Source organism: Sinohyriopsis cumingii, chromosome 15, assembly GCF_028554795.1.
Source record: "Sinohyriopsis cumingii isolate HCF-2022 chromosome 15, ASM2855479v2, whole genome shotgun sequence".
NCBI lineage: Eukaryota > Metazoa > Mollusca > Bivalvia > Unionida > Unionidae > Sinohyriopsis > Sinohyriopsis cumingii.
Genome location: NC_142975.1, coordinates 20532563 through 20560461, shown reverse-complemented (window position 1 = coordinate 20560461; position 27899 = coordinate 20532563). Strand labels below are relative to the sequence as shown.

Below are 27899 nucleotides of genomic sequence, written 5' to 3'. Positions count from 1 at the left end.
TCTGGCTAGGATTGGTTGATAATGAAAGTAACGTTTTAGTAATGAATCCTTTGAGAGCTTATCCTGGTGTGACTGGAAAAAAAAACAGTGTTTTATTGATGGAAACTCTTTACTGAAATAAACACTGAATTCTCTGCTGTGAAATTGGAAACATACTTCAAACACTTGTAAACCAAAAAGTGCTGTTGCTCAAAGCTTTTTCTGCACAGAAGCTTGCATCAAGGATATCTATACTCACGTAGGTTTTATAGGAGCATTCAGAAATTTAAAGTTATTGAATTTTAATATAATTAAGTTTCCATAGGTTTACTATGGGAATTAGATTTTGCGCCACCAGTATTAATGTAACACGTGGTAATGTTGTCTATGGGATCCATGCAGCAAGACTGCCTTGTGATGCTATCCACGGCATCCAAAGAGCATATCACCACATAATGACACTGCATTGTAATGCCATCTGTAGTATCCAAGAGCATTCCCCCTTACAGTAAGACCTCCTTGTAATGTTCTTGTCCATGACATTCAAAGAGCATACCACATAAAGTAACATTGCCTTGTATTTCTGTCCGTTGCATCCATAGGGTGTGACCTTACAGTAAGACCGCTTTGTAATGCTATGGCATGTCTAGAGCATACCACCTTACAGTAAGACTGCTTTGTAATGCTATGGCATGTCTAGAGCATACCACCTTACAGTGAGACTGCTTTGTAATGCTATGGCATGTCTAGAGCATACCACCTTACAGTAAGATCTTTCTGTAATGCTGTCCATGAAATCCAGAGAGCATACCACATTATAGTAACACTGCCTTGTAATGAAGTACATGATATCAATAGAGCATACCACATCATAGTAACACTAGTTTGTAATGAAATACACAACACCCATCGAGCATACTGCCTTCAGTAAGACTGCCTTACAATGAAGCACAGATAGATATAATTACCATGCATACTCGCATATAAGCCGACCCCCAAACTGAACAGGTATAAATGCTAAAAAGTACATGACCCACGTATAAGCTGACTTACAACTCCGATGCATCTCAAGATGCTCGAGGTAAGTTCTAAATGCATTTATTTAGGCAAACTTGTATTTAAAAAAATTACATGTATACTTCTCAAGGTTGATTATGAAAAAGAAATGGTATAAATTTGTTTGAAAAGTAATTTAATTTTCTGTTTTCTTATAAAGTTTCAGAAATAATGCTTCGAAAATTATGCTTACACCATACCTGTCAACTTTCACGCCGGGAGGGTATAAAACCTCCAGATTTTTGGGGTACTCCATGCCTTACTCCTGCTTTCATAATATCTTCTGATTTTTGCAGAGAACTCCTGCTCATTACTTTATGGGTTCGATTTTCATTTCTTCTAAACAAGAAAAGTCCTACATGTTCTGTTGTATCACCTGTGAATTATTGTTATGATGAAATAATTACTTTAATATAAAGAATTCGCTTCTTCACTAAATAGAATGTTGTTTAAACATTCATGCAAATTAATGATTTTTTTAAAAACCTATACAATAATAAAAAAATAAACCCCCCAAAAAAACCACAACAATAAAATCATCCACAATTAATTTCAATCACAAGAATGATTACTACGAATGCTGTAACTCCATATGCTATAGCTCCATTCCCACGAAAAAAACTTGCACGAGTGAACACCTGGCATTTTTATACCATATATACCAATGTTAAACTGGTATAGTTGCCGGTCAAAATTCCCTCTTATCTCAAGCCAGTTTCAGGTACTTTTTTATTAACTGGCCTGCAATGCTGTCGCAAAACGAAAGACAAATTCGCCAACTATCATCATACTGGAGACACCAAAACATAAAGCTTTTCATCGTGTGGAATGTTTGTTCAGCAAAAACACAAACTAAAATTGATTGATGTTGATCTTAGTTGAACTCAATGAGAATTTTAGCCTTTATTATTACCACTCTTTGTGAACATGTAAATTATGATGGTTATATGCCTTGTACAAATAAACATGCGTACCTTTTTAAAAATATTACCTCAATTTGTAGGATCGCTTGTATTATTGAAAATGAGTATCTTGTGAGCGCGTGATTCAATATAGATGAAACAGCTACTGGGTATTAAGGACTAGCTGAAATGATATCAGGAAGAATGCAATTTGGTCGAAACAAGGAATAAAGCAAAATCTGCATCTATGTTTGGAAATAAGTAAGGATTTAAGTGATGCTATGCAAGCTTTGCACTGTGTAAGTACTGTACATTATAGTTCAGCATGGTCTCCCTGGTATTTACCTTAATTTAACTTCTTGTTGGAGAAATCAGAATCTATGCACATGCAAAATAATAACAAAGTCGATCATAGTACTTTATAACAGTGTAATAATTATCAGGTCACTGAAAGTTACTTCTTTTTTTTACATGCCTAGGTCTTAGGACACAGAACAAATTCTTGTTTCATGTCCCAAGTTTACAGCCATTACAGTAGTCAACAAAAAGACCTCATTTATTTGGCTTATATGCAAGTATATATGGTAAACAAGTTATTTATGTATTATTGTATTGTCAGTACAGTGTGTATGCTTATTATTCCTCAGTCCTTGTCAAATGACATCCATTGTGTCTTTGTCTTTTAAAATGTTCGTCTTGTTATACATGAAAAATAATAGATTGACTATCTGAACAAAAATTCTTATAGGTAATTCTAGTACTACTTAATCATGTGATTTCCTTCCTGCCCCTTAAAATATTTAAATTGTCACTTTGTTACTCTTTTATTAAAAAGATATTTTAACATTAAAGACTAGAGCTAGATGAGATCTCTATCAACCTTCAATTTTGAGACGGGTAATTCTCGACTGTTTTTATAATGAGAGAGGAGCTTTCAGCTGGGCACAAGTTCAATATAGGTTTCGAGTTTGACCTAGCAGTTAGCATTTATCATAATATGGCTTTGGTTTGCAACAAGTAATTTGACGGTCCCCAACTGGTTTGTAATATTCAATTCAAAGTCTTAATCATTTTGGGGGCCATTGTTTGTTTGGAATGTATGGAATGTTCTCAGTTATTCATCTTGACTTCAGTTGAGCTTTAATGAAATGTGTGATCCTGTTTGATTTGTAAACCAAACAAATAGAAGGGAGTCATTATACAGTATAAAGCAGTCTGGTCAATAAGAATTTTGACTGGAATAGTCTTTGTAACAAAACAAAAAAAACTTGTAAAGAAACATTATAATATCAGTCCCTAAAGAATTCATTGATACAACTGGGTCTCACAAACCAAAATAAATATATCACATGGCTGTATTGAATACATGTGAAATAGTTCCTCTAATTACTTTCTTTTTTTGTATACCCCCCCCCCCCAAAAAAACTACAATTTCGTGACAAGGTCAGGATAAATATGCATTGGTTTGGTGTTTAGGGTGTTTGTTTGAGTCAGGTGAATTTTATCCTTGAACAGATTAGGAGACAAGTGCAAATGAGAGAGTCATAATCATGTTATTTATACAGGGCATAAAAAAGAGTACATCTTGTACTCTTCCCATTCGAAATTTTCCACACGGATTGGATATGGAATCCATATGTACTTTTACAGAAATATCCATATGGACATTTTTATTCTATAACTGAACCATTCTTATGGATTTCAGTGTATCTATATGGAAATGTTATGGATTCTGTACGTATTCCGTATAAAAAATCCCATGAAATATGCAAATTAGTCCATGAGATCTGTAGGTTGCCCATATGGAATAAAATCAAAATTCCATATGGAATTTGGCAATATATACTCCATATGGAATTTCTGATTAATACATGTGGAATTTGGCAACAGTCGATCTGGAATTTGTGAATATTTCATATGGAATTTGGTAATAGTCCATCCCATACGAAATTTTTCAGGCGTAAAGCATATTTCAGACAGTTTTTTTAAAGCGTTTTCTGCCTAAACAATAAAAAATCTGCTTCAGATTTCTATTCATCTGCCTAATGATTCTTAGACATTATTTGGAATCAATGATAAAATATTCACAATAATTTTTAAAATGGATTATTTTGACAGACATTATCAAATAAGACTTAGGTTTTTCTTGTCCTCATTTTCTTTCACTGCATACAAAACTTAATCCATGATGGTATCATTTAAGTCTTTTTCATTTTACTGTATAGTTTGGTGAGATTTCACAAATATTTCAACCAAAACTTTCATTGAAAATGTGGTGAGATCTCACTAAAATGTCACTGAAATAGGTTTCAAAAAAATTTGACTAAAACTTTTGTGAGACTTCACTAAAATTTTGATCATTATATAGTATTTTACTGAAGTTTCAGTAGTTTTTCAGACATTTTAGAAGGTTTCAAATTAATAATAGATATGAATTAAACAGGACTTGATTAAGCAAGGTGATATTAAGTGTGCATGAAAACAAATATACAGATGTTGTACCAAGTGGTCTAAAGCGCTCTCTGTTACGGATTACTGCCATCTCACCTCTGTCTGCATGGGTTCGAGTGTTGGATTTGGCCAATGTGGGTATGTGAGAAAGCTTGCCAGTAGCTTCTTGAGGGTCGGTGGTTCTTTCCGGGAATTTCCCGGAATTCTTCCTCTACCATTAATAATGGCTGCCATGTATAGCTTATTGTGTACTGAAAAATGGCATTAAACTCTACAACAACAACAGATGTTGTAATTATATGACATCCAAGGCAAGATATATGGGAGTTAATAATAATAACAATAATAATAATGACTTTATTTAGAGAAGGTAACTGAATTAGTTACAGAACTAATCTACCTTAAGGCCTTCTGTATGTTATATATAATATAATTACAACATGATGTGAAGAATCTGGCTTGACACTAAATAATTGATTTTTCGAATCAAAGTATCAAGCCTGGAACATGTGCACAGGCATCTGTGAACACATAAACATATATAAAATATCAAATATTAATCTGCATTGAAAAATTCAACTGTGAAAATAATGCAGAATTACAGAAAAGCATCCATTCGAGACATTGATTATAAAAAGAAGAAATGCTAGGAACCTGTCTTATGTCACTTGTACTGCAGACTAGATTTTTGATTAATGTACAAACTATGATGCTGTTGTGGTCTCTTGATTTAGTCCTTGTTCCGTAAGCAGCTGTGACAAACATTTATCATGATATAATTACTCTTATTTTACACTGAATTCTAACACACCTAGAATATTTTGATAATATACACAATAATGCCTCATGATATTCAAAGATTGTACGTGTGGGCCAAGAACATTCTGCAAAGATATGACTGTCTTTGATAGACATGGGTATTTGGCAACCATTCCCACCAGTGATCTATGCTTTGTCCCTCCTTACAGTCATTCTGGAAGTTAATCAGTTTTGAGTTATATAACTTCAAAATCATCCTGGTTCAATTCCTTGTCCTATTTAGCATGTTAGCCGCTACTTTAAAGCTCTTTATGGCACAAAAAGCAAAATGCTAGTCCTGGCCTTCAGTTTTCATACAGATTGACCAATTACGTTCCCATCGACTTTGCATTCAAGCTATTCTCATTGCCGCACATTTTTCAAATCGTTTTTCAATCTCGTATCCCACTCAAAAATTTGAATCGCCATGTTTAGCAAGTATGCTCATTCCCATCAGTTTCCATTAAACAACGATTCATTGAGCAAGTACAAAATTTTGACCAATCAGAAAGCTCGTTACAGCAATCATCTTTTAACTCTTTACTTTCTGCTGGTACTTGCTGCCCTGGCTACTAAGCCTGATAAGCAGCCTGCCTTCTAGCAGCAGTTTGTAGGGTGAACCTCAGAGCATTATAATAGCTGAGTGAGTGAGAACTTCTTGAGTTATTTACATGCTGTCTACATTTTCTGTATCAAGTTTGTCTCCCATGCAAACTATGTAATTTAATGAAAAATAAAATTTTAAACACTTACCAATGTTTTGTGCCACTCATTTCCTCCAACAAGTACGTATAATCCACAGGAATCAATGTTTATATTCACATATTTATAATAAAAAAATATATCTTAATATATGTGTTTAAAATGTATATTAGATTACTTTTCTCACCACTATTTTGCACACCAATGTATCCACTATTTTATTGCAGATCTGGTAATTTTTTATGATACTGCCTGAAGCACGTAAAAAGAAATCTATCTCCCTTGCATTTTCTTCTAAAATAAATGCTGGCTCTGAAACTGCTGTAAAGTCGTCCACATTTACCGGTCTCACGTGTTCCGACCAGATTTGATTGTCTCTCGTTTCATCCTCGGATTCAGATAAATCTGAAATGTCAGGTGTCGAAACAGGACTTGTACTAATGTCCATCTTGAATCTGGTTAAAATCAATATCATCACTTTCAAATCCTTCAAAACTTCCATCAGAATCGTCGTCGGAATACATGAATGTTGACATTTTGTTTTACTGTCACCATTGACCTCGTTTTCAATAGAACTTCCCGCTTATATGCTGTAAAACTACTAATAGAATACATTCATCATTTTATGTAAGGACTATATGCATTGGCTAAATATTATAAAAGAGAACGGATGTTTGTAATTTCATCCAATACAAAGCTTTAATATGAAACCCTTGGCCAGAAACGCATGTATGAGCCAACCGGGACAGAGAGAGTATTATTAGCAGCTTCTATATGCGTCTCTGGGGTTACAAGGCTATTTTTATGGTCGCATATATGCGTTAGCAGAAGGTAAAGAGTTAGATAATAAATGGAGCAAATACTTATTAGAAAGCTCATTGTGGAATGGGACCGGATAGAGGATTATTTTTTTAAAAAAGTTTCGGAGATGATATTTATAAAAAAAAGGGTCTGTATAGAGGAAATTCAGATTTAGGTCAGGAAAAAAGTGAAATTCTGATTTAAAACGGAAAACAAGAAAACTTGTTTGAGGTCATTTAAATCCAGTTTAAGTTGAACAAAAATACAACAACAAAATTTGAAAAAGAAATATAACAAGGAAAGATGTGGAAAGAAGTTATTGTGCCCAAAGTAAACAATAAAATTACAGCTATCAGAAACAGGAAATATAAATCCTGCTGAAAATCATTCAAATTGTACAAGAAACAAAAAATAAATTGTATTATATCTTATTGATATTTTTTTTATTGAAATGTCACTGATATTACAATCACAAAATATCACTATATTTTCAGAATTTTTTACAAACTCTTAGTGAAATTTCAATTACAAATTCCCACTGACATTTTCAGAAATTTTGACAGTCAGTGAAATTTCAATGACAAACTTTCAATGATATTTTCAGAAATTTTGGTAAAATCTCCTAAAATAACATAATTGTAAAAAGGACATTTCACTGAATGTCAAAAAAATTTCAGTGATTTTGCTGAAATTTCAGTCACATTTTCACTAGGGTATAACTTTTATAGAGCATATTTTAATAGAAAGCCACAAAAAAAAATATTTTTCAGAGTAAATGTTAGATCAAGCCCAAAATCCACCTTGCACAGAATTTTCTAAGTCCAAAGATTCATCTATGCTTGTATTACCAGATTTTAATTTTCTGATCATGTCTACATTTTCTCTACTTTTTGGGTCATTTCTTTATCTGTTTTTAGGCATCTGTGGAAATAAATTAAAGAAAATTAACATGCATGTTTTTCTTCAAATTTATATGAGTATATATTCATCTTTCCACACCAGCTACACTGACAGGTATATGTACTCAACTCCCACCAATATTTATATTTGAATCAGATAGTTTAGTTTATTAATTCTTCAGAGAGTATTTTCCATGATGCTATAATACATGAGCCTACTTTCCATATGGAAAAAAGTGCTTATGGATTAAAGTTGCAACTTTATTCCATATGGAATTTTCACTTGCTGTGAAGTACTTATGGAATTGATATGGAATAAATTGTCTAATTCCATAAGTTTTTCAGTCCATACGTAATCCATGAGAAATTTCTGTACTGGTTATTTGATGCCTTGTATAACATGACTATCTATATTCAGTATAATTACCAATTTAGAGAGGTGTTATTTTAGTATACCACAAGCATTATTCGTGGTCTCTGTTTTGTACAGGCTGCACCCTTCACATTAAAATTAGGGCACATAGACAAAAACAACACAGTATACAAGGCATATAAAAATAGCTGTCTCCATCAGTTTCAATCCTGATTTGTGTCCCAACTAATAGGCAAGTCTACAAAGTCATTGAAACACACAGTTTAATCACTTGGGCCAGGCAGCAAGCTTCTCATTGATCAAGGTCACCTCTTGTTAGATTTCTGCAGATTTTATAATTTTTCAGTGCAACTTTTCATTAATCTTGCAATTGTGGCTCATAGAATAAGATCTTATTGAATACAATACATTGTCATACATTCCTGCCACAATTCACAGAGGTTGCAACACCCTGCTTTGTACAGTCTTTTTGATTTTAATACCAGTACACCCTGTTGTTGTCATTGTTGTTGAGGGTTTAACACCATATTTCAGCATATGATAGACTATGCATGGCTGCCAGTATTTATGGTGGAGAACCACTAACACGTGGGAAGCTGATGGCAAGCTTTCTGGTATACCTACACTGACTGAGCCTGAGACTCTACTGGTATTTGATTTTAGAAAGGTGTCAACTAAGGCATACAATAACACTTAGAGAAATGAATACAGTCAAACCCGGTTATCTCGATTACGTCGGGGCTGTAAAAAAATCGTCGACATAACCGGGTCCCAAGATATCCGGGTTCATAAAAACCGGTAATTTTAAAAATGTCCTTGAGCATTACTCCTGTCTCTTGCTGGTGTTTACTGGAATCCCCTCCCACTGCATGTTACAATAAAATAAACAAAACGCTTAATTGATAATAAAATGAAATGAACTAACCTGGTGTTGTTATCATTTATTCCTTTTTTATCATCATAAGTAATTTATTAAAGAAAAAATATATCTATGAACTCCTTATATCACATGTAGCGTATGCATCCATTACTGTAGTGTGCATCACTTATGTCAGATAACACACGACGCATTTTTATAATTGATGTGAATATTGAAAAACAAATCATGTTTGGTTGTACTCAGAGGTTTGAATATGTTATCAGATTGAAAAATGGATCAAAGAAAATCACAAACGAGAGAGTGAGAGAGAAACATCCACCGATTGCTTTCAGGCACCCGCCATTCACGCATAACGCGGTGTTAGGTGCAAAATAACCAAGATTGTATTATATCCAGGTTAATATATGACAGTATCTCGCAGATAAAGATCAATAAATGTTTTTGAAAATACATGTACATGTACATGTACATTGACTGTGAATGCAAATGAGGAAAAGCGATCCTATAAACCAACTCTGCTAGACGCCATCATGTATGCCCGTGCAGCTTGGAACAGTGTATCGCCGAAAACCATTCAAAACTGCTGGTTCCATTGTATTTTTCCGGAAATTTCTGATGAAGAATTTCACCAGCAGTGTTTAATTGCACAAGAAATTAAAGAGCCTCAATCAGAAATAGGTCTTGAAGCGATGGCTGATGAGATTGCGGACTCCATAGGCATTGCTCGGGATGAATTTTCTAATTATGTTCACGTGGATGATGATGCCAATGCCTATGGTGAACTTACTGATGAGGAAATAATCCAATCGGTGACAACGAAGCAGATACAATCATGCAAGCAAGATGATGATGATGATGATGATGATCAGCCTATCACTGTCCCAAGCTACAGTGAAATGGCTGAATGCATTAAAAAAATGAAATTGTTTGTGGCAAGTGTCGACGGTGCCGAGCATATGTATGAAAACGTAAGCGCTTTTGAATCGTTCGTTACAGATCAGCACCGGAGTAAACAAAAGCAGACTGATATTACTTCATATTTTCTACAAATCGATCGCTTTTGCTGACTATTTCTTGTACAATTTCTGTGAGATTGACGTTAAAAAGTTGCATTTTGTCGAATTAAGCGGGTCCACATGTTACTTCGGACCGAAACTTATGCCCGACATAACCGGGTTATCGACTTAACAGAGGTCGAGATAAGCGGGTAAAAAATAGCATAACAAAGAAGAATTTTTTCGGGACCGGACCAAAACGCTCGACATAAGCGGGTTGTCGAGATAAGTGGGTTTGACTGTATAAGTAATTTATTTATGTTATTTCGTATCTTTTATTTGTGGTTTTAATTTCCATGGTTAAGAGTTATTCTAACATTCTAAGTAGCTTGTTCCAGTAGAAATGAATATTTATAACATAATGCCAAAATTACAAATAGCTTGACTTGTTTGTATTATGACAAGACCAAAATATTATTCATAAAAGTTGAATTATTTTTGGAAATGTCCCTGCAACATTTTTTATATGTTTGGACTGGAAACTTGTTGACTGTAAATTGCCTTGATCCAACTATATTTTAAAACTCTTAGCTGCATGTTGTTTAATGTCATTATATATTTGTCGAGTATAATATCATTACAGTGGGTTCCATACACATGTGCACACACTCATGTATACATTCGCACAAACACACTTGCAGTGTAACAACATCATACGTATGAAGTCACTTTTTACCTAAATGTATTAAAGGGCTATATAACCTCTGGAAAAGATCTGACATAAAATGAAGTCAATCGCAATATCTCTGTATTATTTTTATTTAATAATCAAAATGAAAAGTTCCTATCAGTAAACAATAATGTCAATGACAGTCCTGTAAAAGAAACTGTTTATGAACATCAAGAAAAAGTGTATAATACCTTTGGAAATCTTTAGTAATTTACAGTCTGTTGTCAGTCAGCCAAACAAGTTTTCTTTTGTGGAAAACGTGTGGTTGTGATAACTGCTTCATGCTGAAATTTTTTATTCACCACACCCTTTTCAATGTCCATTTGATAGTAGTAGTCTTTGACCTTCAACCTTTGCAGATTTGATGAATGTTCATTGCTTATGCAGCTGTTATTTTATGGACATACTTTTACCCATTCAGTTCTGTGTAATGACCTTAACTTTGACATAGATATTCAGATTATAGATTTTCTGATTTTGGTTTGATTAGACCATTAGGTTCATAAAAAAATTAAATTTTTTAGAAAGCTTGTTTATACAGAAATGATCATCCATAAATGTCCTTTAAAATATTTAAGTCTCATCAAACGATTAGAATATTGGGCCTTGGTACTAATCCTAATGTGACAAATACATTATTTTGGAAGGATTTTAATTAATTTTCAAACAGTGTATAATTAATACCCCACTTGACAAAGTTTGCATAGTACTAATCACAATCTGGTTTTCTTAAGACAACTTTACTGACAGTTGTTGTATTTTATTGGTGCACATGCAGTGTATGCATATTTAATTTGATGAGATCTCCCAAGAAATAAGTTCCCAGCCTTTTAGATCATCACTTACAGCAGTTGTGCTTTGATTGCCTATCCTCCTATTACTTTAGCAGCTTAACTTCATTAAAAACTAAATCTGTCATATTACCCTGATTGGAGGTAACCCTGATATTGGGTTCCACAGCACATTAGATATGATGTGATAGAATCATCTTTCCAGCATTCTATGAAATTATATTCAGGAGCTGTGCTGCATTGTTGTCTGTACTCCTGACTTAGTTGTGTGCAGCATCCCATTTATATTGCATTTTTATATTGATGACACTTGGAATAAGTTTGAGCAGTTTGCAACATCATTTACACAAGTTATTGCACTGCTTCGGTGGCCTAATGGTTAGAGTGTCTGCCTCAGATGTGGGAGGTCGCAGGTTTGAACCCCAGTCAAGTCATACCAAAGACTTCTAAAAATGGTACTAACAGTTGCCTCATTTGGAGCTCAGCATTAAGAGGTTAGTGTTAGGACTGGTTAGCCTGGTGTCAGGATAACATGCCTCGGTAGATGGGTCTGCGGCGTCACACCCCAGTGTTAGACATCACTATAAACTGCCACACTGCAGACATCTTAACAATATGATTAAAAAATTGTTAAAGCTACATTAAAAATCCAAAATATAATCAAGTTATTTCCCTTGATTTTCCATCTTCTTTCTTGGATTTTAATGAAATGAGCATGCAACTTTATTTTGATAAAACCTTGAATGAATTGATTGAGTGAATGAGTTATGGCCCATGATTGTCTGTTTTCTGTGGCATTACTTTACCATAAATGGATTACATGTACTGCCAAATCTGAGTTGCAACTTTAAGCTTCATAGTGATGAGACCTTGAATATTTAATTTCCAGGGTTCCACATCATCATTTAAAAGAGTATTGTTACTGGTTGGTCTTTCCCTTACTATGGTTTCTGAGCAAGGGAATTTAAATGCAATTTAAGCCAGTTACACCACTCCCTTGATAACTCACGAACCTGCTTATAATGCGGGGTCAGGCATGGATCCCATTTTTTTATAATCAGAAAATACACCCAAAAATTGATCCCTGTTTCTTGAACTGGAAGAAAATTGCAATCAGTTGGTAACTGAAACATTGATATGTCACTTGTTTTATGGTTGAAAACGATAGATAGGACCTGGAAATTGTAATCAACATTTTTAAATGATCAACTTTTAATAAGATGTCATATAAATGTTACATTTTCTTTCCAAACGACATTCTTAGTTCATCGTAATTAAAGATATTCAATGAAACTTCAGTCTTTTAAAATGTCACATACGCTTAGTGTAGGCAGTACATTGATAATTAAATGCCAATTACATAATTTTTATTAAGTAAAATTTGTGTTTTAATTTTGTCTTTTAGTTCCTCTTAAGTGTAATCATCATAAATGCAATGTGTATTTAAACATAAAATATGTCAATCTATCGTAACAGCTATGTCCGCAAGCGTTTCTCTGAGAACCTAATAAAATGCCAACCATGTTTTGATAACTGACTTGTGGAAGTATTTATTGTTGCAATGAATTAAAAGCTGGCCTCCTTTGTATTTTCACGTTAATTATGTCTTTTGAATCAGATAAAGGAAGTGGAATAAAAAAAAGTTAAAAGACATGCAAATCCTACATACTAAAAATCTAGCGGCCCCAGTCATGTGTCAGGTGAACTCACATCACTTGATCAATCTAACAGTTTTATTGTGTATGTAACACAATTAAACTACCTTAAATTAACTGACTAATTCATAGCTGTGATCAAGGATAGCAAGGCAACCAAGCGAAATGAATACTTCATAAAATAAAGAGCTTGGTTTCAAAGATTCAGACCATTGGGGGGCAAGCGAGTTTCAGAGAATTCCTGAACTGACACTTAGAGATGATCTCAAGGATGATAAGAAGTTTCACTTTTACTTCCAATGAAATAAAGACATCAGTATTGTACTAACAGAACAATACAAAAATTGAGTTTCAACTTAACAATTGTCTCATGAAATAAATAGCACTAGTTTTTTACAAAAAAGAATTTGTTTGGTCGTGTATCAACAGTTAGTCTAGTTCCCTGCTGCATTGACTCCTGACTTGGCATTGTACTATTAAATACCACTCCGGTAACCAGACTAATCAACAAAACAAAGCAGTGGCATAATACACAAATGTTTTTGCATACACATGATGGTTGAAGAAACCAGTTGGAACAATCTTTCACATGTTGGACATTTTAAAAATAAATATTATTTATACAGAAAAACAAACAACTTCATTAGAAAAAGCACATTATTAACAGTTATTATCAGCGTGATTGTAAAACAAGGATTCAGTCATTAAACAGCCCAGTTCCATACACCACCACCACTACCCCATGGTTTTCTCAATGTCTAAGTGGATTTTTTTCAATATTTAGAGGTCACTTATAGTGCGGTCTAAGTTTGTGGACCCCGTAGTGCATGAGTTATCAAGGGAGATATGTATCAGATGAAAAGAACTAAAATGTTTTCCTAAATCAGTAGTATCAGACGTTTTCTCAGCTGACATAAAATAATTGATGGAAATTGCATTGTTTGTTTCTGTTTGCATACATGTGTATCTGTTTGTAATGAGTCCCTACCAACCAGTTGCATACTAATCTTGTATTAAAACTTCATGCCATTTAACATAAATTAGATTTACATAAGCATCCCAACACCAGGAATACTCCATGATTTTTAATTTCGAGACTGTGTACCAATAACTTTGCATTTAGCACATTATAATAGGAGCAGAGTATTTGACTAATGGGCAATTTTTGCATATATTTATCTTGAGATATCATCTTTGGATATCAACAATAATCATCTGAACAGTAGGCATGTCAGATTCTCAAATTTCTCAGTGGTGGGCAGGGAGATGAAAGAAAAACAAGGCGAGTAAAAATGCAAGCAGAGAAACAGTTTCAAGATAAGAAGTACAGTTTTTCTAAACTTCATCAATATCGGACTCAAAGCATCTTTTGTTGTGGATTTAATGTGTGCATTTAGAAAAAGAATCATTGAAATTGCATAATAAAAGTTGTAAACATATGCAGTGTTCAGAGCTTGAAGACATATTAACAAACCCTAAATGGAAGGATCTTGCTAAATCATCAGAAAATATCATAGAAGAATTTGAGGGTTTTTGTCTTCAAAATTATACCTATTAGGATGAGTCAAATTATGCAGGATAAGTACAAGTTTCAAATCACTTGCCCTTCAGACCCTGTGGCACAATGAAAATATTTCAGGCCCTATGCATTTTAATTGGAATAAATGTTGGAAGCAACCTTTTTAGTTGTAAAAATATTGGATTTTATCCACATTTACCATACACCTTTATATTGATGGATCTTGGATTTTTAGTGTCATCATGCTGAGGAGTGGAAACCAAAGAAAAAAACCACCCTCTGAATGCAGCTTCTTTGGTTTCCATGTAAAATTTCTCTGTTCAAATCCAATCTGAGCAGAGTGTAGTCCGCAGGACCTTTGGCATTGCACGCATCACTAGTAAATTGAGTTTTAATTTTCCAGATTGGAGTCATTGATGGGACTGGACCGCAGTCACATTGAAGATCAGACACTGCGACTCTCATCCTGGTATCAAGCTGGAATTCCAAGGTGACAACTCCATAAACATTTAGAATATGTCAACCATCAAAACATGTAGCCATCTTAACAATCTTTTTTAATTGACATTTCAGTATCAGTATTTTACTGATCCCTTTTAACACTGATAGCGTTTTGGGTGCTATACATAATTCGTATTAACACTGATAGTGTTTTGGGTGTTATACATAATTCCTATTAACACTGATAGTGTTTTGGGTGTTATACATAATTCCTATTAACACTGATAGTGTTTTGGGTGTTATACATAATTCCTTTTAACACTGATAGTGTTTTGGGTGTTATACATAATTCCTATTAACACTGATAGTGTTTTGGGTGTTATACATAATTCCTATTAACACTGATAGTGTTTTGGGTGTTATACATAATTCCTATTAACACTGATAGTGTTTTGGGTGTTATACATAATTCCTTTTAACACTGATAGTGTTTTGGGTGTTATACATAATTCCTTTTAACACTGATAGTGTTTTGGGTGTTATACATAATTCCTATTAACACTGATAGTGTTTTGGGTGTTATACATAATTCCTATTAACACTGATGGTGTTTTGGGTGTTATACATAATTCCTTTTAACACTGATAGTGTTTTGGGTGTTACACGTAATTGTTGAAAAGTCCCAACTCCTAGTTTACATATTTTATGTTAACATATATAAACCCTCTCTCTAAGTCTCACTCACATGCACATGTCAGTCAAAAACCAAAACAAAGGGTGTTACTTAAACTTGAAAATATTGTGTAAAAATACAGAACACAACAGCAGATACAATGTTTGGCTGCAGTATTCTTCAAGCTGTTAAAGCAACAAAAAAGGTCAACTTTTTCACAGATGTGTACAATGTTCATTTTATTATACAGCTTTTCTATATATAAAAAATTGGATAAAACTACACATCTGTAATTTTTTAAAATTTGGTTTTTTGAAACATGCTAAATAAAGATAGCAGTGGGTGTCCATGTACTTAGGTACCCTCCCATTGACATTAACCCTGGTAATAAAATGAGCCATAGAATACCCATTTACCGTATTCAGGTTTCCTCCCAGTACTTATAAAGGCAGCACCATGTGTGCCTGCACATAGGCACAGAGAGGGGCAAATGCCACCTCCCCACTCCCATTTCACCTCTAAACATATTGGCCAATACTTCTGCTTCTCTCAGAGAAGTACTCACTTTGTTTTTAAGTTTACAATCCTTTTGATTGAGCTGCAAATACATGTACCTTTTTCAGTGCTAAGCAGAGCTCTGTCTCATCCAGTAAATTGTTGACCTTAATCTCATAGCTGGTTCTTCCACATGACAACTCTTTGATTGAGCCACAGGTGTGGTACAGTGGCAAGTAAAAGAGGGCAGTTATTTGATCTTGCCACAACTGATGTGTTCATTTTCAGCCTTGAATAAATTTCACAAATTTTATGATCAAAGTGTTACTTACAAAGCTCAAACTCAGTCTCTAAATAAGCATCTACATATGACATTGAGGCCAAGGAAAGGTAGTCATTCGATATTTATGATGACTAGATCACAACGATTTACTAGATGATGATGGAAGTTTTCAGTTTTCAGAACTTTATCAGAAAATGAGGATGAAATCTTTGACTTGGTACTAGATGACATTAGGTAGAAATATTTATATGATACTGTGAATTAAAAAAATGTTGACTTAACTTTATGTTTGTACAAGTTTAATACAATTTCCCTCTGATTGGGTACACAGGTAAACTGATCATTAGGATCAATGGGTACCTGGTAGATTTTCTCATTCCAAAATTTTTCCAGCTTTTATTGTGAGATTTATAAATGAGATATTTTGCAATTAAAAATGAAGAAATTAAATAGATGACCATACTTGTCATTTCCAAAGAAAACATCCCTTTAAAATTATAATATTTGGTATGTAGTTCTTAATGAATATTATAAATGATTTCAAAAACTCATCAAATGCATGTGCAACATTTACAACTGCTTGTTAACACAAAATACATGTATTATTACAATGAAATTATTTTTCTTCAAAAACTGATCTGTTACAATAATCCTGTAAATGAATTTAAACTAAAAGGCAAATAAGTTTGTATCTTTGGTACATTTCTTTGCTGAAATTTGTGATTTTTCCTAGATTTCATCACTTATGGCACCATAATTGTCTTGGCCAGGCCTCATGTTTCCATTAAGTTCTATTTTGTCCACCCTATACCAAATCTTTATTTCTTATTTGTTAAGAGTAAATATTTTCCTGAATTTACATTCACATGAGTGTTTCCATGTTAATATAATTATTTGTCTTTTCTACTGACTTGTCATGTTTGTAATAATTGAGAAATGTTCAATTTAAATTTTAGTGTGAGGCTTTTGACAATATCATTAATGCTTCAAAATGTATTAATAATGATCCTTGATTACCAAAAAATATTTAACATGTTATTTCATGCGACTGCCATTTTGCATAGGAATGAAAGTTATTAATATCAAGAAAATTTTGAATATCCTGAGACAAGCATTCTTCGTCTGACAAGGGCTTTCTTTTCCATCTTGCTAAGGCAAGGATAATATCTTGACAGAATTTATTGCTAATACATTTACCATTTTAATATTCTAGATGCCTCCAGATTGTCATAACTCATTAATTTTGTGACCATATTCTGCCAAAGTCAGGCATTTAATCTGAGTGATCTTCATGTAGGGTGGACGTAAACCATGCCTAGCATCTGAAAATCTTGTTTTCAATACTCTCCTTAATTGGAAAGTCATTTTGACATGAGGTTTCTTCAGAAGAGTTATGTGTGCTATGGTGACAAGATGGTCCTTAATGAATATAACTAACCCTGAATATGGCCACGATGATGGCTATCTTGCAACAATGTTATCTCTACTCTTCCCAAATGGATGGCTTGATGAACATGGGGTTTTCACCAGTAGATTTGTAATACATGAACTCTGTTGGTACTAAATAAAAATTGTGCCAGTCGTACATCCAGTACTACTCTCCCCAGAATAGATGATTGTTATGGCATGAGGTTTTCACCTAGACTTATAATGGTGATTTGTCTTAATTGAAAATGGTGCTAAGTTGACATCCAGTATGCACTCCACAGTAGCTAATTGAAAATCATATATGCTTTCAACACTCGGCAGTTAAAAGGAAGAAATTGTCTTATCTTGAAATCCTGGAAATTCGTTTTGCACAGTTGAGCATCAGTCACTTTAAGATAACATTAGTATGTAAGAAATAAAATAACATTAGTATATAATAAATAGACAAGATAACATTAGTATATATGAAATAGACAAGATAACATTAGTATATAAGAAATAGACAAGATAACATTAGTATGTAAGAAATGGACAAGATAACATTAATATATAAAAAATAGACAAGATAACATTAGTACAGTCAAACCCACTTATCTCGACCTCGGTTATCTCGACAACCCGCTTATGTCGAGCGTTTTGGTCCGGTCCCGAAAAAATTCTTCTTTGTTATGCTATTTTTTACCCGCTTATCTCGACCTCTGTTAAGTCGATAACCCGGTTATGTCGGGCATAAGTTTCGGTCCGAAGTAACATGTGGACCCGCTTAATTCGACGAAATGCAACTTTTTAACGTCAATCTCACAGAAATTGTACAAGAAATTGTCAGCAAAAGCGATCGATTTGTAGAAAATATGAAGTAATATCAGTCTGCTTTTGTTTACTCCGGTGCTGATCTGTAACGAACGATTCAAAAGCGCTTACGTTTTCATACATATGCTCGGCACCGTCGACACTTGCCACAAACAATTTCATTTTTTTAATGCATTCAGCCATTTCACTGTAGTTTGGGATAGTGATAGGCTGATCATCATCATCATCATCATCATCATCTTGCTTGCATGATTGTATCTGCTTCGTTGTCACTGATTGGATTACTGTCATATATTAACCTGGATATAATACAATCTTGGTTATTTTGCACCTAACACCGCGTTATGCGTGAATGGCGGGTGCCTGAAAGCAATCGGTGGATGTTTCTCTCTCACTCTCTCGTTTGTGATTTTCTTTGATCCATTTTTCAATCTGATAACATATTCAAACCTCTGAGTACAACCAAACATGATTTGTTTTTCAATATTCACATCAGTTATAAAAATGCGTCGTGTGTTATCTGACATAAGTGATGCACACTACAGTAATGGATGCATACGCTACATGTGATATAAGGAGTTCATAGATATATTTTTTCTTTAATAAATTACTTATGATGATAAAAAAGGAATAAATGATAACAACACCAGGTTAGTTCATTTCATTTTATTATCAATTAAGCGTTTTGTTTATTTTATTGTAACATGCAGTGGGAGGGGATTCCAGTAAACACCAGCAAGAGACAGGAGTAATGCTCAAGGACATTTTTAAAATTACCGGTTTTTATGAACCCGGATATCTTGGGACCCGGTTATGTCGACGATTTTTTTACACCCCCGACGTAATCGAGATAACCGGGTTTGACTGTATATAAGAAAGAGACAAGATAACATTAGTATATAAGAAGTAGACAAGATAACATTAGTATATAAGAAATAGACAAGATAACATTAGTATATAATAAATAAACAAGTTCAGAGTATTTTAGAGATGACCATTAAATTTATTTTATCCTTTATTTATTTTCTCCTTTTTAGGGATGTTGCCCTTGAGATACTGCAGCAGGAAGAGATTGGGTCATTTATTGTGAGGGACAGCACGACACACCCTGGGTGCTATGCCTTGTCAGTGCGGGTACCAAAGTTTGAGAACCCAACGGGGATCTCACATTACTTAGTCCTCAAGACTCAGCGTGGAGTAAAGTTAAAGGTTAATTCATTATAACTACATATTTAACTTGTTTCTTTAAGTGCATGAATTACCACAGAATATATATTGTTAAATGATTCTGTTATATATCTAACCGAAATTGGTACCTTTTCAAGTCTGATTATTTCTTTGGCATAAGTGTGATATGAAGCCTTCATTAGGTGTTAATGCTACTGGTTTGGTCATGCAATTGTATTATCAATTGTAGGTAAACTTATTCTTTTTAAGGATTCTGTGGTGGGAGGTCAAATTGTCAAAAAACTAAATTTTAATTACAGTGGCAATTTAAAATATTGGAGATTTTTATACCAAATGTTATCTATGCATAGCCGAAAGAGGGTTTAATATACGTTACAGATGTTAAGTTGTACTGGTTGTTGTTGTTGTAGGGTTTAACGCCATTTTTCAGCACACGATAGGCTATACATGGTGGCCAGTATTAATGGTGGAGGAAGAACCCGAGAAAACCCCAGAAAGAACCACCGACCCACGAGAAGCTACTGGCAAGCTTTCTCACATATCCACATTGGCTGAATCCGAGACTCGAACCCACGCAGAGGTGAGATGGCAGTGATCCGTAATGGAGAGCGCGTTAGACCACTCGGGGCCCCTAAGTTGTAACTGGGTCACAGTCCAAGGTGTTTGGGGTATGGACATGGAGGGTATAAAATTATACTCCCTTTTGAAAGGCAGTTGGATGAAAAAGCTGGGGCTTGTTGAGAGCAAGCTTTGAAAATTGCTCTAGTTTGATATTGATATAAATATTATGTTTTCTTTGCAGGGTTTGGATAAGGAATGGCCAAATCTTCTGGCTCTAGTCACACACCACACGGTTATGCCAGAAATGTTGCCATGTACATTACGTCTGCCACGCAACTCCAATAATCCATCTTTCAAAGACAGTGATAAAGATGATAAGGATGAGGATCCAGACTACCAAAGACTGGCTGATTTCTCCACAATGATGGCAGCATTGAAGAAGTGATAAAAGTCATCAAAATGTCTGTCCTCAGCCTCGTTTTACTTTACTAAAGAAGTTGTGCAATTTTGTTTCATCTGTGCTAGCAAATGGAGAAAGTTTTGTTTCTGAGAAAATAAAGCATAATTGGTGGCAGTGAAAGAATTAACTTGTAAAGGATCCTTTCTTTAATTGTAATTTTACACATGTACACAAAGTCTGCAGAAGATTTATCCTTACTAGTTGTATTGATAATGTTTTATTTATGAGAAAAGAAAGCTTCACTCTCCTTTTGCAAGGTGACGATTGCATTAAAAATTCAACAAAATCATGGAATTTTCCTTTCTGTGACACCTTGTCCTATTTAGCATGGATATACAAGCTGTGCGATTTTGTTTCACTTGTACTGTTGAATAATAGTGCATTTCCTTAATGGTGCCTGAAAAGTATGTGTCAGCAAAATGTCATTAGCCCAGTGTTGGGCAGTGTGATAGACTTTGGTGTCCTAACATGTTTGACATATTTACCTATATAAAATGTACCTGCAAGCTGTGAATAGCCGCTATTTCCCTTCATTATAGATGTCTGTGTGTGTGATAATGTAGCTTTAACAATTTTTCAGTCATATCGCTGCAGTGTGACAGTTTATAGTGAAGTCTAGCACTTGAGCATCATGCCGCAGACATGTAGCATGATATCCCACCCAGTCACATTATCCTGACACCAGGCCAACCAGTCCTAACACTAACCTCTTAATGCTGAGCGCCAAGTGAGGCAGCTGTTAGTACCATTTTTACAAGTCTTTGGTATGACCTGGCGAGGGTTTGCACCTGTGACCTCCCACGTCCAAGGTGAATGCTCCAGCCTCTAGGCCACTGGAGCAGTCTCATTGTTATTATTATTATTATTGATATGCATTGTGTTATAATTTTTAGAAATATAAGAGATATTAAGAAATAAATATGACAAATCTTCACAGTCTGTGTTGCCATTCATAACTACATGGTATTAGTCAAATTTAAATAAAGAGTGTTTTTATTTTTCAGACTTAAGTTTGGACATACTTTTTATTGTTAGATCACAATTAAAATGATGGAAATATAGACAGGCTTGCAAACATTTACCAGTTAATTGAAATTTTTGGAAAGTTAACTGTCAATCAGTATGAACATTTGGCCTTGTTTTTGTTTGTGAAATTGATTCTAAATCTTCTTTTGAAAATACAAATGAAAAATGTTGAATAAAATCTTTTAAATACCAATAAATTATGGAGAGAAGAAGAGTTCAAAAAAGTTAGTCCTATTTTAATATCAGCATCTCAATTAAATTTAATGAAAATGTTAATGAAGGAAACTGAAGACCCATATCAACAGTTGCATCATGCATCCTCAGATCAGTCTACATTGATCTCTTCTTTAAAAGCAAACTGCAGCTGGATGTACACATTAAAATGTAACATTGTAGCTAATTTTACAAGTCTTACATTTTATTTTACATTGTTGATATTAATCCAGTCATGTATGTTTGAATTTTGGCTGGCTGTTTCAAAAAAAAAGATAATGAAATGTATGGTGTACCACATTAAAAAATACTAAATTTCTGTTGAAGTGGGTTGGAGATATTGTCACAGCAATAAATTTTGTTGATGCAGCAGTAATATTTATCATTGCAATGATAAAATATACTGTTGCAATATTTTTAACATTGCTGTTGATGCAGCTGTATTTATGTTTTGCCATGGTATCAGTGTAGCATTGTAATGATATTCAAGTACCTTTGCAATAATGAACAAAAAGAAAGTAATGACATATTTAGTTGTTGCAACAGTTTATCATTGTGATGATAATTTTGCATTTCAGTGCTAACATGTTAATTTAAATGTTGCAGTGAAAAAATAACAGTTTTAACAGTGATATTACTGTTGCAGTGATAAAATATGAAATTGCAGCAACAACAAAAATGTCACCATTGTTTTTTGAATATTACTGTAACAGTACATTATTCAGATCCATCCCTTGATAGTAAAATGATATAGACTCTGTGTGAACTATAGAGCTCTTCTCTTCAAACCAGTAAAATTACCACAGTCTTGATTATTAGGAAGGAATGCTCAATCATTCCGATTAGACACTTTGATGACAGCTATATAAAAATATGCTCACTTTCAATTTTCAACTTTTTAGCTTAATTTAGCACTTTTCTTCTTAGATCCCAAATTTCTTGCCATCCATTGTGGTATTGCTGTGATGTTATCCCTGAATCATTCTCTTTCTACAGAACATTGGTAAGAATGTAATGCAAAATGAAATGCTTGTGAAAATGTATGGGAATTCTGCTTATTGTAATTATTGGATGAATATTTGTTCTTTATTTCATTTCACATTTATGCCTGTGGCATTGTATTTGTTTAAAATAGTTATGTAATGTTTATGTGAAATTTTTGTTATGGATTTTGTTTAAGTACCTAAATTAATAAAACCTGCAAGATATGTACAGCTACATATTACAGTTGTAAGAGTTACTTTACGGGTGTCTGTTAAGTTTATACAGATTGTTGGCTTCAAGATCTGAAAGATCAGTGCATGTTACGACATTGCAGTAATTCTGATAAGCTTTATTATCACTACTCATCTGAAAAAACTTTGTATATATGTATGTATATTTTGAGTTAAGTTGAGAAACCTTTATGTGTGAGTGATGTGCAATTCAAAAATGTCTACCGTGAAATGATGCTAATTATTGTGAAATGTACCTGTTGTCAAGGTTACAGCAGTATTTTGAAAATCATCTTTAGGTCTTTGTATGTATTCATTCAAGTGCAATTAGCTAAGTTTGTAATTTTACCCCACCTAGTTTTGGGGGTTTTTTTTGACAGTGATAATAAAATGTATAGAAAGTATGAACATATTTTTGCCTGTATTATGTTTTGAGAGTGAGAATACAAGATTTCTTTTTTTTTGTGAAGTGACAATGCATAATCATTGATGTCTTATTTGCTTCAGAAGTCATGCATAGTCTTTTGTACTGTGAAGCATGAGAATATGGTCGGACTGTTACTGTACTTTACATTTCATGATTAGATACATCAAGCATGATACCAAGGTGTATATCATATAAATCATCCAAATTTTAAAGAATGTATATCATGTTAGATACCATTTGTATTGCCCACAATAGGTCGGCTGAAGCAGATATTTTCAGTATTCAAAGAAGCAAGAGAGAAGAAAAGCAAGTTATTTCAGGTATCATTTTAGCTTTACTGGTCAGGGATCAGAAGAGTTTATGGGATGGTCTGTTGACCAACATCTGTCCAGTAGCTCAGGTTTGTTATCGCTATTTCGCCTAAAATACTTGGAGGATTGCCTTGATACATTACACACATATTCATCCTATGGCATAGTCGATTCCAAATGAAAACAGTGCTGCTCGGACATCCAGTATGTCTATCACGGTGGTCATCTTAAAAATCATGTTATCAACTTTTCTGGAATGGATGGTCATTTCTACGTGGAGTTTTCACTAAAAGACTTTTTACGATGTCTAGTTGGTAACCATCTCATCTAAAAATCCTTAAAACCACTCTACATGAACAGAAAGTAGTAGTGTTGTGGGGTTTTCACCTAAAATCTTTTTCCCCAAGTTCAGTTAGTCATAAATGAAAATGGTGCCAATCTGATGCCCAACAGCCACAGCAGTCATGATGAAAATCTTGTTATTGCTGCTCGTTCTGAATGGAACAAAAATATTGTTATCACTATACTACTTTTCAAATGGATGGCTATATGAAGATAGGGTTTTCACCAATAGGCTTCATATGATACCTAGTTGGTCCTGCATGAAAATGATCCCCAGTCATACATTAAATATGGCTGTCACAATGATGGTCTTAAAATTTTCTGGTCACTACCCCTTAATGGATGATCATTATGACCGTGGGGGTTTCACAAAGTCTTAACTGAAAATTGTCCCAGTCATAAATTGAGTATGGCTGCAGTATTGACAGTCTTGAAGATCTTGTTGTCACTACTCCCCCTGAATGAATGATCATTAGGACATGGAAGGATTGCTACCACCTTCATCCTATAGTCTAGTTGGTCCTAATGAAAATGGCACCCATTGCATATCCAATATGGATGCCATGTTGAAAATCTTGTTATCACTACTGCACCAAAATGATTGGTCATATTGACATGCGGCTTCAATTAAATGACTTTTTCTAAAGTCTACCTGGTCCTAAATGAAATTTTTTGCTGATCTGTAATTAAATATGGCAGCCATTCCTACTCATAAACAGAAGGTCATATCAAGATTGAGTTTTCGCCAGATTTTGATGACATCTCATTGGTCCTAATGAAACAGGCGTCAGTCTGACCACCAACATTGCTATTGTTACTCCTTTGGTTTTGTTTTGTTTTTCACAGAACATCAAAACAACTAGGTTATTTAGTGCCAAGGAAATTGGAGTAAAGCAGCCTAACCCAGGACACATAATGGTAGCTGATCCAGATTGGTCTGATATAACCTATACCTTTTTGATCATGAGGCTGGCATGTGTTGCAACCACCGAGCTGCCACAGCATCCTGGGTGGATGGACACATCGGCATAGGGTTTTAACCAAAATTCTAATTAGGATGTTGTCACAGAATGAATAATGTGTTGATCTGACAACCAATTTGGTTACAACAGCAGCCATGTTGAAAACCTTTCAGCTACTTCTCCTTAATGGAAACTCATATCAACAAGGAGTTTTCACCAGACAATTTCTTCTAGTGTCTAGCAGGCCTTAAATGAAACTGATACCAATTTGACATCCAATATAGTCACCATGGCAGTTATCTTTAAGATCTTGTGATATCTAGTTGGTTCTGTATGAAAATAATAACCAATCTTGCATCCAATTAGACCAATGATCATTTTGAAAAAATTTATTGCTAATTTTGAATGAAAGGCCATATTCACAGAGTTTTTCACCCAAACACTTCTTATGTCTGCTTGGTCCTAATAAAGATGGTGTCAGTCTTACATTCAGTATGAATGTTTGGTTTCAACACTCGGCATTAAAAAGAAGAAATTGTCCTTTCTTTGATTCCAGGAAATTCTTTTCAGCCAGTAGAGCATCAGTTGTGTCAAGGAATGCTTTGTAAATTGGCTTAACATGAAATCCCTCACTTTCTTGTCTGACACCATGCTCAGCACTTCACTAATGGACCAAATTATTCTTTAAAATGAATCTTGCAAGTGCTTTATTAGTCGTAAACATATTGAGAGAACAATGCACCTCCAAAATGTATAACTTCCTATATAGACAAAGGGAGTTAATTTACCTCGTATGTATGTCGATGTGATGGGGGCATTATTTCATCTTTGGAGTGCACTTAATATGAGGAGCTTAAATCTCATTAAATTAAATCCAGATAATAATTTCTTCAACACACAGTGTGGGTATTATGTTGAATATGGTATTTTATGAGGAGAGCTATGCAAGTGCTCTGTTGAACAGAGTTAAATTCCTGTTTCTCATATGGTACTTGTAAGCAACACATTAACCATTGGGTCCGCATGACAACAACAGCTTTAGTGACATCATAATCAGTAATAGGTGTTGTTGAAAACTAGATTCTTTTAATTCAGAACACCAGAAAGGAACTACTTGTGAATTCATGCACCCTTCTTGCATGTTTTGACAATATTTCTAAACAATGGTCATAATATAGCTCTGTTATTTATTTCTCGAGATTTGTTATTATTTGTATAGCAATTTTTTATGAATTCTATAAAATGTGAAGTTCAGTTATTTAACTATAACAAACCTCATCACACTATTTGCTGGCAAGATAGTTTCAGCGTAGCATATATTCATCATTATACTCAAGTTTTATGACTGGACTGAACAAGTAAAATTTATGGTGTGGTTGCAGAGACCCTTTTTGGACAAATGAGACATGTATATGTGTTGAATATTCAGTGCTGTATCAAATGTTATTTATTCACAGTTGGTTGTTGCTTTTGGTGGGTTTTTTTTGTTGTTTTTTTTAACATTAGTTTTGACAGTTTTCAGCCCCCACTGAATTATCAAGTATGTTTAATGTTTTTTTTGAGAATAAAAAGGCACACAGTTTAAAGCTAATACTTAAATTGTCAATTATTAGCATCCATGTTGGTGATACAGACCAGTCATTTCAAAAGTCATGTATGCCATTAGACCATTAAGGGCACTGAATAAACTCCAGTAACCAATGTGTGTGTGTGTTCCAAGTGCAATTAGATATTTAATAACAAAAGTTCATCACAACCAGGAAAGTAAAGCATGTTGGGTGTGCATTGAGCAAGTCTTTTTTCTTTATATAATACAAATAAACCAAACTATTCTATCTCAAAGCTGCTTGTAAACTTATCTTGCAGCGACAGCATATAAAATTACATTTTTCATTTGTGCAAGATTGATTCTTTGGGTTTTACAAAAAATAATTGAAAATTAGTCATCAGATGCTACATATGAAATAAAATATTCACTCAATATTCATTACATTACAGAAGTGGAAATTAGTATGCCTGGCCTCTATAAAGAGGATAGTGTAGTAATCCTTCTGTTTGGCACAGTTTGTGCATATCAATAAATCAGTTTCTTTTAATTTGATGAAAACTGTCCATTACTAAGAACAAATAATAGTTGCCAAGGAAAACTGTGCCATTATTGCTGTATAGTAAATTACAGTTGTCATACTCTATTGTGAGGGTTTGTGTACTTTGTCACTTAATGTCATTTCCTGGTATAGTTAACCTGTATGAGAAAAGTATCTGTGATGCCTGTACATAGAGTAAAAACAAACAAGAAAACAGTACTGTGTGTGCTAGTTTAATTCAGGTAACTGAAAGTTGAACCTCACTGATAAATGTAACACTTCTTGCCTAATATTTGAATAAAATGCTCATTAGAAAGTATGTGTTGTTTTATTTTCTTCAATTTTTTTACATCATTCTCACATAATTGTATGAACATGCTCAAACCTTCTAAAACTATTTGTTTGGGGTGGTTACCTGATATATGGTTCACTACTTCGCATGATTCT

At 34.0% G+C, this 27899-nt stretch overlaps 1 protein-coding gene across 2 annotated transcripts in view; it reads left to right on the top strand.

Annotated features, from left to right (window-relative positions):
- LOC149781387 (uncharacterized) overlaps positions 1–27768 on the top strand; it is a 251765-nt gene extending 223997 nt beyond the window's left edge. For both annotated transcript variants that reach the window (XM_089935480.1, XM_089935479.1), the window contains 3 exons: positions 14935–15021; positions 19699–19870; positions 20652–27768. In XM_089935480.1, coding sequence (XP_089791606.1) covers positions 14935–15021; positions 19699–19870; positions 20652–20855 — 463 coding nt within the window. In that variant the 3' untranslated portion in view covers positions 20856–27768. The remainder of the gene's footprint in view (positions 1–14934; positions 15022–19698; positions 19871–20651) is intronic.
- The last annotated feature ends 131 nt before the right edge of the window (positions 27769–27899 follow it).